General features: G+C 45.4%; 4 protein-coding genes across 4 annotated transcripts; 3 read left to right on the forward strand and 1 right to left on the reverse strand.

Annotated features, from left to right (window-relative positions):
• Nucleotides 1-2711: 2711 nt before the first annotated feature.
• N7508_005060 (uncharacterized protein) lies at nt 2712-5960 on the reverse strand (the record flags this gene model as incomplete). The annotated part of the gene is made up of 2 exons (XM_058463126.1): nt 2712-2984; nt 5799-5960. 2 exons carry the CDS (start codon nt 5958-5960, stop codon nt 2712-2714), a joined length of 435 nt encoding a protein of 144 aa, XP_058319604.1.
• A 5885-nt stretch (nt 5961-11845) lies between these two features.
• Nucleotides 11846-12462, forward strand: N7508_005061 (uncharacterized protein; the record flags this gene model as incomplete). The annotated part of the gene is made up of 2 exons (XM_058463127.1): nt 11846-12217; nt 12244-12462. 2 exons carry the CDS (start codon nt 11846-11848, stop codon nt 12460-12462), a joined length of 591 nt encoding a protein of 196 aa, XP_058319605.1.
• Nucleotides 12463-12501: 39 nt separating this feature from the next.
• On the forward strand, nt 12502-12821 carry N7508_005062 (uncharacterized protein; the record flags this gene model as incomplete). Its single annotated transcript, XM_058463128.1, is given in 2 exon segments — nt 12502-12660; nt 12672-12821. 2 exon segments carry the CDS (start codon nt 12502-12504, stop codon nt 12819-12821), a joined length of 309 nt encoding a protein of 102 aa, XP_058319606.1.
• Nucleotides 12822-12830: 9 nt separating this feature from the next.
• N7508_005063 (uncharacterized protein) lies at nt 12831-13141 on the forward strand (the record flags this gene model as incomplete). The annotated part of the gene is made up of 2 exons (XM_058463129.1): nt 12831-12929; nt 12980-13141. The coding sequence occupies 2 exons, from the start codon at nt 12831-12833 to the stop codon at nt 13139-13141; spliced, it is 261 nt and encodes an 86-aa protein (XP_058319607.1).
• Between the last annotated feature and the right edge of the window lie 813 nt (nt 13142-13954).

Consider the following 13954-nt stretch of genomic DNA (forward strand, 5'->3'; position numbering starts at 1 on the left):
ACGTAGAGTCTATAAAGTTGGTTCATGAAATTTGGGTTTATTGCGGTATAAAATAAAGAAAGTGAAAATACTAATAATAGCGTATTCATAGTGCCACTAAGGGCTCACTATTGAATAAGAATTTGACGATAATAGTGAAGTCTAGGCCGTAGAAGTTAGTAAGATAGTTCTTGCCCTAGTTCTCATACCTAACCAACTTCCACACCTTCCGCAAGGTCAAGCTCCGTGTCGATAAGATCTAGGGCAAGAACTCAATATAGAGCTTAACCTTGCGGAAGGCATGGTCCTTATCGTTCTAGAGGTCGGCTAGAGAGACCTAAGTCTCTCCGTTTAGCGGACCTCCTATAAAAATATAAAGAAGAAAGAGTTTAAAATAGTGAGAAAGCGGATATTTAAGTCGCTGGCGATATCAGAATTGGTGTACTACGTGCTCACAAAAGCCTTACATTCTGGGTTAAATCAGGATTAATTGGATATAGATATATCTGACTTAAGCCTCACTTTCTGAGGTAAGTCAGAAAGTGTGATTAATTAGAATTCAGGTGACGAATGTCTATATTGGACGAATCTACAGTCAGGATGAATCTACAGTCAGGAGGGCTTGGTGAGTCCTGATACTTACCAAAACACCTATAAATGACGGTATTTTATCGGGATAACTCAGCAATTTATCCACCTCTTTTGGGATCTTAATGCATGCATGGGAAATTTTTATACTCCCATGGGACTCCCATGGGAATTCCCATGGTGGAACTAAAAAAAAATCTAGTCCCATGGGAGTGGGTCTGGTGGGACTAAACCTCCGTGGGAATTCCCATGGGACTTAGTCCCATGGGAAATGTCTAGGTCTAGACCTACGCCGGCGAAACTTGCCGTTCGAGACATGATCTAGGATTCGGCAGTTCTCAACAATATTCCGCACGCGTAGTATTCTAGTGTCGATAGCGAATTGAACCCGCTATATTCCGAATTCTCTACCCTAGACGAGATTGCTCTCGTTCGGTTCACGCCTATTCGTCCACTCGAGTGGGTAGCGACCCGCTCCGAACGATCGCTCCGAAACGGCTCACAACAGCGTGCGGCTGTAGTGTACCGTATCGGTACTGTTCAAGATCCTCCCTATACCTATTGTTCGACCACGAAAAGCGCGTGGTTTAAGAAATGTGTCGTCTTTTTGGTGCCGTCCGGAAAAAGCCAGGCTCTGACCCTATGGTCGAACGGCAGTTATTGTGACTATATCGCGTCGCGCGGCAACACCTGCTCCCTACGCACCGATTCGCCGAAACAGCCCACTCCTCGTAAGCGCTCGCGTGCCAAAGGCGACAGCCGCTAGTAGACGCCCTCCAAGGTTCCGCGTCGTTCGAACTTGGCTCCTCCTATCCCTTCTTCGTCCCGTGGCGCCTCCGACCTCGTTCGTGACAATACAATTGCTAATACCACAATTTCGGCCCTATTCGCGTCGTACACTTCCCTTATCGCTTCTAGCGGCGCCGTTCTCTTATATTCGAGCAATGACCACTTAAACGCAATCGCTTCCTTGCGTGCCATTATCGCCCGCGCGACTAATAACCTTTAAGCCGTGCGTCTTTCTGTGTCCGAAGTTCTTAAGCGTGAACGTTCGGAGGCCGAGTAGCGGGGTGCGTCTAGCGGAGCGAGTGGTAGTGATCCTAATAGCGTCGCTGCTGCCGATACCGAACAAGAGGGTGCGACCATGATTGAGGACGAATAGTTTGTAGCGCTAATAATCTTTTCCGTGCGCGTTAGAGTTTTTGTTTGGGCGTTTACGAACGCCGGCGTTCTGGTTACCACTTCCATAGCATATAGTAATAAACGCCCTGCTTCTTTTTGAATAAGTTCTTTCGTAGTTATTCCTGGTATTTCAACCAACTTCGGGAGTGATCGATCTCGTTCTCCCACGATCGGTTTGACCGTAACCTATAGGACCCTCTTATCGACTATAGTCGTTCTCTTTCGACAGCTTCCTACTATCCCCGGCGATTCAATCGTATTCGTGCGCGATCGATCTCGTTCACGCACGATCGATATCGACTGTGCTTTCATATATAAAAGAGATCTTTTCCGCCGAAAAAGTATCTCCTTAGTCTTAGTCGTTCTTTCAGCTCCGTTAGTCGGTATTCCTTATCGACCAACGTCCTATAGGACCCTTCTTTGTTAACCATAGTCGGTTCTCTTTTGACAGTTATTACTATCCCTAGCGATTCAACCGTGCTTCCTCGATCGGGGTGTTTGCTCGCTCCTTCATCGATCGGGATTCCTATAGGACCACTTTATCAACCGACGCCTCTCGCGTATACGGGATCTCTTCGTCTACCATAGTCGCTCTATTTCGATAGCTATCCGCGCTATCCCCGGTGATGCAACCGTCTTCGATCGGGGCGTTCACTCGCTCCTTCATCGATCGGTATTCCTGTGGGACCGTTTGTCAACCTTATCAATCGGGGGCGTATCTCCGCTCTCCCACGATCGCCTAGGACCGTTTGTCTACTATAGTCGTTCTCTTTCGACAGCTTCGCGCTATCCCTAGTGATTCAACCGTTCCGCCGCATTCGTCGGGTCACCTAGACCATAACTACGAATAGGCCGTCGAATGACACTTTAGACCGCTTGTCGCTAGTCATATTATCTTCGACATTATTATTGTGGTCCGACTCGTAATCGTTCGCTTCCGAGTCCCACTTATCCGACAAAGGCTACGCTTCGTTAGGCGCCGTCTCTTCTCGGGTATCCTTCTTCTTTCGCCGTCGACCTTTCACGAGTAGGTGATTTGTAACCTCGCCCTCTCCTACCTTCACCGAGCGCACTCCTGAGCGCTCGATAGCGTCCCACTCCTCGCGGGTAATCGTTAATAGCTCGGCGTAGGTCGGGATCGGAGGTTCGTCTTGCTCCACGATCGCTCGTACCTCCTCCGGGCGACTAACCGATAGTCTAACCCGTCGAAGCGCCTTCCGCGCCGCTAACGACGTCTATAGCGTCGTCGGATTGTCAACCTTCGCTCTGAATAGGCGTGATCTGTTAATCAGATTCTTTAGGACCCGCCTATTCGGCTCCACGAGGGCGTACGTGCCAAGGGAATGTGCTTTTAGCACCTAATATAGACCGAACCAGCGTGATTCGAACTTTTGTTTACTCTCGTTCCGGATAAGGACCTAGTCGTCTTTCTCGAACGACGTTTTCGTGACAAGGTCGTCCTTAATCCGCTTCGTATTAATCGCACGATTAAGGAGCAATTCGTTCGCCTTCGATCGCGTATATATAAGCGACCGAAGTTGTTTGTCGCGATCACGCTCGGGTCCGACCGTATCTAAATCACTTGGGATTCGCGGCGTTATTCCGTAGATAAGGAAAAATGGGGATTGCTTCGTGACCGAATGCTCGCGGACGCGCGTAGCGAATAGCGCCTAGTATAAGTATTCGTCCTATAGCCGCGTGGGTTTGCCTATTAGGTATTTCGTTAGTATTCGGCCGATTAGGCCATTAAAGTTCTCGACCTTCCTATTCGTTCGAGGGTGGTAAGGCGTCGTCGTACGGTGTTTTGCGCGTAACCGACCGATAAAGTACCGGACCGCCCCTACGAGGAGATTCGGGCTGTTATCCGAGATAAGCTCCTCGAATGCCCTATATTGGACGTATATCTCCTCGAACAAGAATTGTCCGATTGCCTCTTCGGTCGCGTCCGGCACCGCCTAAGCGACCGGCTATCTAGTCGCGTAATCGATGGCTATAATAATCCATCGATTCCTATTCGGTGTTTTCGGCAACGCACCGATTAGGTCGATTCCCTACCGCTCGAAGGGGCGAATTCCCTTCTTAACTATATAGCTCGAGGTCTCCCGCTCGAGACTCTCCTTCGAGCCCTACGACACCTAGCAATTTAGGCAGCGTTAAACGATCTCGGTCACTTCCGATCGACGGTTCGGCTACCACGCTCGAGGGCTAAGGATGCTAAGCAGTCCTATATACCCGAGGTAGCCGAATTCGTGGTAGTAACGTATCACCGTTTCCTCTCGAACCTCCCGTGGGAGGTAGGGAGTAAAAGAACCGTTATTATTCACGAATACTAGCTCACGTTCGGCCTCTACCGTAGCTGAGCGTTCTCCTATACCCTTAGGCAGTGGGTTTCGTCGGAACGTTAGCTTATCCGCGAACCTCTCGGCTGCACGAGCAAGGGTCGGGTCGGTCGGCGTTGTTCCGAACTCTAAGAACCGCTTAGTGGCCGCTAGCTAGTCGTCCTCGGTCGTTCCCCCGACCTTATTTATCGCTGCTAGCCGGGCACGCCACTACGGTCGAACTTAGGAATTCGCTGCCGATTCCTCCTATACAAAATCTAGTCGGCGACTAATAGCGTTAGGCACGATCGCTTTAGAGCCCTTCCTATACCGAATTTTCAAGTTATGCTCCTAGAACTCCTCGATCTAGCGAGCGAGGCGCTTCGAGTACACTTGCGTCGTATCAAGGTACTATAGGGTGTGATAATTAGTCAGGATCGTCGTCTCACACCTATTATCGATATAGGGCTCCCACTATCGAAGGGCTTCCTTAATCGCAAGGAGCTCCTTTTCGTGGATAGGGTAATTTAGTTTAGCGCTACTTATTTTCCGCCTGTCGAACGCGATAGGCTATAACCGGCCCTCTTCGTCCTCTTGTAGTAGGACGTAGCCGAGCGCCTATTCCGATATATCCGTTTTAATTGTGAAAGGTCGATGCCGATCGGGTTAGCGTAACACTAGTCGGCTTAAGAGGGCCTCCTTTAACTTAGCGAACGCTACTTCGTATACGACCGTCCACGTAATTCGCCGAAACCGTTGCTTCCGTAGTTCGGCGTCGCTTTCCTTAAGCAACTTATAGAGGGGTGCGGCGATCGTGGCGAACCCGTGCACGTATCGTCGATAATACGTAGCAAGTCCGAGAAACTGTCGGACTTCGTGTATATTCCGGGGTCTCGGCCACGATCGAATCACTTCGACCTTCTCCGGGACGGGTCGAACCTCCCCTCCCCCAATTACGTGGCCGCAGAACTCTAGCCGCTCGACAGCGATCTCGCACTTCGAGGGCTACGCGTAGAGTTGTTCTCGCTAAAGTAGGCTAAGCACATTTTCAAGATACTGGTAGTGTTCCTCGATCGTCTCCGAGTAGACGAGAATATCGTCGAGGTATATAACTATATTCTTTCCCAAAAGCGGACGAAGCGTCTCGTTCATAATCCCTTGAAAGGTCGCTAGTGTATTACATAGCCCGAACGGTATCGCGAGCCATTTATACTTTCCCTAGATCGTATTAAACGCTGTCTTTTGGACTAAATCAGCCGCTATCCGGATTTGCCAGTGTTTGGACGCGAGGTCGATCTTCGTAAGAATCTTCGCTCGACCGACGATATCTAGCTAATCCTAGATTCGTAGGAGGGGGTAGCCGTTCTTTACCGTTCGCTGATTTAATACGCGGTAGTCGATGTATATTCGCCACGTATCGTTTGGCTTCTTCACGAAGATTACCGGGAATCCCTAGGGGCTGCTCGAGGGCTAGATCAAGCCCTTTTTTAGTAGCGACTCGACCTATCGAGTCTGCTCGTCTAGTTTCTCTATTGATAGTGGGTACGCGTTAATATTTATAGGAGGCGCCTCGCCCGTATCGACCCAGTGTTCGGTATCACGCTTAGGCGGAAGCGTTTCTAGTAAACTCGTCCGAAATACCGATCGATACCGTTCGAGTATTCCCTACACTCTAGGGTTCGAGTGTTACGGCACTTCGTCGGACAGAGTCGGATCCTTTCGTTCACGTACGATCATTAAGAATACCTCCGTCCCTTTCTTTCGAAGTGTCTGCCTCGCCTTTTTCGCCGGGATCAGGTTTAGGCGAGGGTCCTCGTTCGTCTTTAGTTCCCTAAAGGGCGTGCCAAGGTCATACACGCTATATATCACTCGTTGGCGATCGATAAGATCCATCCGGGACGACACCCAGTCAATCCTCGGATTATTCGTTCTTAGGAAGTCGCGTCCAAGAACGAAATCGAAGTCCTCCAAGTCTAGAATCCACACCTTTATTCGACCTTTCCAGCCACCGATCTGTATAGGCGTTTGGACGAAACCTTTCGTCCGGATCACGTCGCCATTCGGTAGCTCCACGCTAAGCTGTTCCTTCTAGACCTCGGCAAGGACCGGGTCCGGTCCCAACTTTGAGGACCGGGACCGGACCATGCGGTCTTTGGTCTTTTTTCAAAGTAGTCAGGACCGCACTACGGTCCCCCGTGGTCCTTTGCGGTCCCCTATGCGGTCCCCCGCAATTTCATAATTATGCCAAGACCTTCCTTGTTTGGCCGTATAAACTGATTATTCAGCCACCTTTTTTACTGTTATTTAACACTGTTTTAGTATCTACACAAATTTTGATAATGAATCAGGTCTAACAATCAATAAAACAGTTGAAACTACCTTGTATCTGATTTTATGAAGCTTGGTATTAAGTTAATTACCAATGAACTTTCAATTTCGGACTATTGTGGTTGATATTTTAGAATTTACTTCTGATCATGCAAAGATATATATATTTTCTACATAGGAGCACTTGTACGCTTAGGAAGAGTTATAACCATTAATATCCCTAGCCTAGATTTCTGACGGCCGTTAGAAGTTAAGCCTATCTATTGTCTAGAAACTATTGATATCCCTACTAGATATCTAATAGCTGTTATCATTTAGGCCGATTAATACGCGTTAGATATAGATTATTTGTAGGATCTAATAAGTTCTACCGGTTCTTGCGGTCTTTTGGCGGTCTGTTAGCGGTCCTTATACGGTCTCTATACGGTCCTTGTGGTCTTTTGGCGGTCTATTGGCGGTCCTTATACGGTCTCTATACGGTCCTCGTAGTCTTTTGGCGGTCCTTGCGGTCCTTATACGGTCCTTACGGTCTTTATACGGTCCCCGCGGTCTAAGACCGCATAGATCTAAGTAGAGTGGGTCTTATTAGCTAATTACGGTCTATAATCTAGTTTATTCTATCTAAAATCATCTATCTATTATTTTCTTGAATATAAATACCCCTTAGGATTCTTTTGCCTAGATAAAAGATAATAGTATATCTTGACCATCACTCTAAAGCCACACTACCTACTATCTATTAATTATTTATCAATATATCATAGAGCCACGCATCCCAATTCTCGGATAATTATCCCTTATCTATCTTTGAAGACAACCTAGTTGATACACTCTCCTTCCTTATATCTAATAAGCTATTTAACCTAGACGGAGGCGTAACACTAATATCTACTCCTAGTGTGGCCTTCACGCGACCGGTAGTACCTATCCCGATTCTATAAACTCTTGAGCGTATTAGTCTATTTGGCAAGAAGAACTATATCTTTTGGACAGAGATATTTAACAAGGATTTTGTCGCTTGGTGGCTAAAAACCGAGTATGGAAGTGCAACAAAACGGAATATCTTTGATAGTAAACGGCTAGTAGGCTCTTGGGAACACTTCTACTAGGTTGCTGCAATCTCTGATAGATCCCCTAAGGTGATATATAAGTAGTGTGATTATATCCTTGCTTATCCTATAGACCGGCACCGGGGAATATCTACTATAAATAGGCATTTCTCACAAGCCGCTACCTATCAAAAGGGAAGGAGTAAGACACAAGATATCAGAGAGATGATCTCGAATAGGGTATAAATACTATCTACAAGGCTTACTTTATACTAACTTATATAGTTCTCTATAGACAAATCTTCCCTCCCGTAAATAGGGGTTTTCACCGGGAGCTTAGATAGATAGGTTAACCACCTTTATTGTTGCTCTACGCCTACTATTCTAGCTTATTAAGTACCCTGAATTTCGCGCCCTTATCGAAATAGCTTCCTCTACCCTATCTATCCCTAAAATACCTAGTGCTAGGACTATCTATCGGTATCTTTAGGAGATAGTCAAGGAACGTTAGGATTCTCTGCTTCAAACCCTCCTAGAGGGCGCTAAGCTTTCTATAGCATTGGATTACTAGACCTCCCTATTTCGTTAGGCGTTTATAGTAGTTATAGGCTACTTTATCGACCTTTAGTGGAACTACCGTGAGATCTTACTCGGCTTTAAACCTCTTCGTGGCTCCTACACTAGCGCCTATCTTAGTAGTATCCTACTTAAGCTACTTAAGAAGTATCAAATTACTAATCGTGTGCTTACGATTACTACCGATAATATATCGAATAACGGTATATTACTAACTACTCTCGAAGAGGCTATTTCGTCTCTTAAGCTTCTAAGTTATATACTAATCATTCGTATACTATATATTGTATATATCATATAGCTTAGTCTAAAGGAGCTTCTTGGTTAGATAGATATAAACCTATAGAATAATAGGGAAGAAATAGAGTGGGCCGATTAGAGATATACCGCTTATCAAGAGAATAGAAGGATTGTGCAAACCCTTAACAAAGTATACTACCCCGTCCTTTTTCTACTATTATATCTCTATTTAATACTAACTATATAATATCCTTTAGGTTCGTAAAATTGTAGTCTATATCAATAAAAGCCCCTAGCGCCGCGAGAGCTTTATTAGACTTTAGACAAAAGAACCAAAACTTATGCTAATATAAGATATCCGAACACGCTAGAATTCCACGTTTCTTATGCTTCGACGCGTACGTTAGCTATAGACTATATTTGATAGATTTTGTGCATAATTTAATCTAACTAATATAAAGATAGATAAGGATAAATAGCGATAGGTTAATTATCTACTATTAATTACCTATCCCTTCTTTAAGTTCACTTTATCTTTATTAGCTATAACTAATATAACTATCTATAATATATTTGGAATCTATAATACCTTATTTACCTATATTGATAAGGCAAAGGCGTAGCTAGCACGAAAGAAAGTTAGGTAGAAGAAAGTAATAAAACTAGCGCTCGAGTATAGGCGCGATAAGCTTACGGAGTATTATAGCAAGACTAATAATGTTCCGAATAATCTCTATGCAATTAGGACTATCTTAGGCCCACGAAATAAGCTTAAGTTCTTCTTAACACTAGAATAGGAGAAACACTAGGTACCGCGGTATAAGGAGTCCCTCGAGACTTATATCTAGCCTTACTAGAAGCGCTATACAGAGGCATAGATAATATCAAGTTCTTCGTCAATAAGTAACGATATCTCTGATATTGATATACTTCTAAGACCTACTACCTCTGTCTAGTTAAGACCGACTACTCTAGATGAACTTATAAGGTATCTTAGAAATAGTAAGTTTAATATCCCTCCCTCCTATTGTATATCAAATCTTTGTTTTTGCTAATTTTATATCTCTCTAGGTACTATCCAATCAACACCCCTAGTCTTCTAGAAGGCTTATAAGGCAGAGTATTCTATCTTAGCAAGCCTTACCTAAGATATCCTTATAACTCTAGCTAGCGGCTCTAGGGTAGAGAGACTTTTTAACTCTGCTCGGGATATATACTACTATCGCCGGGGCTTATTAAGACCATAGACTATTTAGGACCTAATAATGTTTATATATACAACTAGATTTGATATATAGTCTAAGTAGCTTGCGCTAGTAGATAAGTTCCTCTCTACCTAAGAGAAGCATTCGAAGAAGGAGTAGGATAATGCTAAGCAAGAGGATAAAGAGTTTGATCCTATTAGCGATAACGAGGAAGATCTTATAATAGAAACTTCTATAGAAGTATCTATTGAGCAGCCTAGCCTATAAGCGCTAGGGAAGAGAAGGGCTATTGATAATGATAAGATCCCTCTACCTAATTTTGACATTTAGAGGCGTTCGTTAGGGCGTATTCCAAAGAGACTGAGATATAATACGGATTTTATATATAATTAATAGATATAAAGGACAATTGATCCTTTCAACATGAATCATGTATATAAGTAATTTCTAGAAAAGTACTCAAAATTTCTGGAAAGAATACGTTTAGGCTATATATAACAAAGTATGACAGTAAAATACTAAAAAATACCAATAGATTCTTCATAAATTATGTAAATCACGGGGTTCTACATGTTTGTCCCGTTTGTAGGACCGCAAGGGACCGGACCGCGGTCTGGTTCGGTCCCTTGCGGTCCTTGCCGAGGTCTAGAAGGAACAAGAGGTCCCGTATAGCAGCGGACGAGTATTTGAGCGCCCCTATAAAAGGAGTTTTGCCGCGGTAAAATACATTGATGTTGGCGTTGTGCTAAAGCAAAGCCTCCGCAAGACCAACGTTGTTGTCTTTAACGGCCAGGTGCAATAGATTGCTGTTCTGAAATTTGATGTTGTATTTCTAGATGCTAGGCTGCAATCTGAAATCAAAGTCTTCGCATGATCCTGCTAGGGCAAATAATGCAATGCAGTCCAAATACACACAATCCATAGCAAAAGCTCATTGGGGAGGTCTGTGATGTTTGGCTGCGATAATTAGCTTATAGTTCCACCATAAGCTTTGACCACCGCAATACTCAACACGGGCCCCTACAGGCACGTCCACCCTTGTTTGCGCGGGCGGCTAGTGATTGTCCAGCTGCTTCCCGCGGCACATCCCATTTCATGGCATGCAGCCTAGGCAGGTCTGTGAGATGCTTTCTCTTTCAGATGGTTGTCAAAGGGTATCCTCGCCCAAGCAGTGAAAATTATGAGATCAGAGCGGGCGACTACGGAAACAGCAAGGATGATCAGCTCCACCTAGACGGAACAAGTTATATGTTGTTAAAAATTGGCGTTGAATCGAACAAAGTCCTCAAATTACGCATACTGACCTATAATCAGTGGCAATGTCGCCAATGTTTGAGGGGACGGAGAAAATCTAAATATCCACCCCGGACTTGCTGTTTAACCGCCAGCCTAAAATCAGGCCCAAGCCCATGCGTCTCCTGCATCCTGGCTCAACGCACCACGAGGTAGCTCGTTGTTAGCACTGAAGTACAAGGTAGTGGTACTTCAGATTACCTCCTTCGTGTTCTGATACGGGCCCTGGACCGCGGATGTGAAATTGTAAACTTCTAAACCCATTGATGTCATCAAGGCCACTTTTCCCGACTAAAGTTGGGTTTCTTGCAAGACGATCTCCAAAATGGCGAGCAAATTACCATATACCTAGGACTTCATTTCTTTTCTTTTATCTCCCATTTTAATTGTAAGCATTTTAAACGTATTGCACAGATCGTAACCACCTGGCTTGGCAATAAATTACGAATTCGGCGGGGCAATGAAGCACACTTTTACTATGTGACTTTGAGGCTGTTTGAGCCGTGGTCATCAAGTGTGATCGGGCCTCTCGCTGTAAGTACTTATACTATGACAAGCACGCGGGTCTGTTCTCTCATTACGTTCTGGTTCTGCTGATACGAGCTGTTACTTACGTTAAAAGTGCGTGGACATTCTTTGCTCTGACAGAACAGGTTACCCTGACCGCTAACCAGTTAAGCATCCGGGAACTGTACCTCGCTGAAGGTATTGGTACAAACTGGTTGTTTGCGGTTGCGGCTCTGGCTTCCTCTCATAAGTTTCGTTCGCAGGACTCTATTGATGTGGTGACTATCTTGTCAGTGAATCAATTTCCCAAAGCCAAGGAGATACTTCGGCAAGGGTGGAAAACAGAGAACTTCACACCGTTCGACCTCATTCTAAGCGCATCATTTCAGTCGTTTCGCTCGATGGAGAGAAGTATATTTGCACCAAAGGGGCACCAAAAGCAGTCCTCCAATTGACGCAGTGCCCGGATGAAACCGCAAGGCTTTACAGGGAAAAGGCAAATGACTTTGCGCACCGTTGGTTTCGCCCTTTAGGCCTCGCTTTTCAAAAAGAAGGCAGATAGTTGTTTCTGTTGGGAACGATGCCAATGTTTGATCCACCAAGCGAAGACACCGCTTCAACGATTGCAGAAGCCCAAGACCTAGGCATCTCAGTTAAGGTGCTTACCGGATATGCAACCGCTATTTCAAAAGGAACCTGCAAGATGCTGGCTATGGGAAGAAAGTTTTGCAACTCAAAGCGATTAGTCGGTGGCCTTAATGGCGCTATGGCTGGCGAAATGGTTGAAAAGGCGGATGGTTTTGCGGAAGACTTTCCAGAACACAAGTATCAAGTTGTGGACATGCTGCAAGAATGTGGGCATCTCACGGCTATGGCAGATGATGGTGCCAATGACGCGCCTTCGCTCAAAAAGGCTATGTGGTATTGCCGTGGAAGCAGTCTGCCTCAGACTGTGAGTCAGACATAGTATTCCTAGAGCCTGGCCTTTCGACCATTATAGATTCTATCAACGTTTTTGAATGGTACTATACGCCCTGCTTCTGCTTCTTGGAGCTTATGACTAATTTTATGCAGGTGGTTCACCAAATCTTTCAGCAGATGAAAGCATATATACAGTATCACATCACTATCTGTCTTCATCTAGAGAAATATCTTGTCACCACCATGATCGTCATAAATGAAAGTCTTCGCACATAGTTGGAGGTTTCCCTCGCGCTATTTGCTGACCTTGCCACTATGGCCGTTGCTTGTGACAACGCTTCTTACGAGCGTAGGCCTGTCGAGTGGCAGTTGCCGAAGATCTGGATCATCTCTGCTGTCCTTGGCATTCTGCTGGCCGCGGGGACATGGGTCATTCGCGGAACTTTGTTCTTACCCGATGGTGGTAGAACAGGGGTTCTATACAGGAGATCGTTTTCCTCGAAATTGCTTTGACGGAGAATTGGCTCATAATTGTGACTATGGGCGGCGCAACCCAGCCGTCCCTTCTGCTGGTCATTGCCATCGCCGGTGTGGATGTTTTGGCAACCTGTTTCTGCTTATCCGGATGGTTTTGAAACAGGGATATGATCATTGATCCTTTCGACCAGTATACACCCAAGGAGACGGCCAGCGGTTGGACCAATATCGTCGATTTGTGGTTCGACCTTGGGCATTCTGTATTGGTGTAGAGATCATGATTGCGCTCGTGTAATTTGCCCTCAACAAATGTAAGTGGCTCAATGACTTGGGTTTGAACAAGCGAAGCAAAGGTAACGTGGCTATTGGGAATGTCCTCAGCCATTTGTCTACTTTGTGGCAGGAATTTAAAAAGGACAAAGAGGGCCATGGGCGCATATGGCTTGGCCAGAACAAAATAGAGGAGGAGTCAGATTGAGGTTCTGTATAGTTTCTATTTCTATCAGCCTTCATTTGTATGAATCCATGGCGCAGACTCCATGCGATTGAAGCAAAGCGTGCTTCGAGTCTCAACATCGAGAGAGACATAAAATAGATAGGCCAACGCCGTCGGCAAGAGCTAGTCTGGCTAGTCCGTTGGCATCGTACGGTTCCTTGCTCAACCCAAACGACATCCCTGCAACAGCTGTTGCCTCAAGAAAGGCAGGTGCAAGGGGGTTTAATTAGTGTGCTCGACAGGTGCATCGATAAGCCGACGGGCTAAATTCAGCCGCATAAGCTGCTGTGGGGGCCGGTCCATGCTTTGATCTTTTTCTCCCGTGCTTGATTGTTAATTAAAGCTTGCTACGAACATGATGATATAAACAGACCTAGGCAGTCGTGAGGCCCAAATACTCCCCATAACATTACTCTCCCAATTCTCCACTAAAGATTGCTCGATCTCAAGGAACAAGCAGGAATTCTGATTCCGATTAAATCAAAGCCCTAATAGTACCTATTCAGACATTGCAAAATCCATCTGGCAGGAAATAAAGCACGTGCTGGGTCCGAGATTCCGCTGATTTGTTCCTGGATATTGCCTTTGTCCGGGACTTATGCAAGGAAGCTGCCAAGAAAAACTCGCTACTTTATTCCACATTCCCTTCTGTGCTTATATGTTCCGCTCAAGTCCCTCTGTCATACCGTTACATCAGACAGGCCCCTAGCCTAGTAGCATGGCATTCTCGAGAAATTGTGGCCAATTACCACAATCGATTTAAAGTCTGATTTTATTAATGAAATACTAGGAGTC

This window comes from Penicillium antarcticum (assembly GCF_028974205.1).
Source record: "Penicillium antarcticum strain IBT 31339 chromosome Unknown utg000005l_segment0_segment0, whole genome shotgun sequence".
Classification (NCBI taxonomy): Eukaryota; Fungi; Ascomycota; class Eurotiomycetes; order Eurotiales; family Aspergillaceae; genus Penicillium; species Penicillium antarcticum.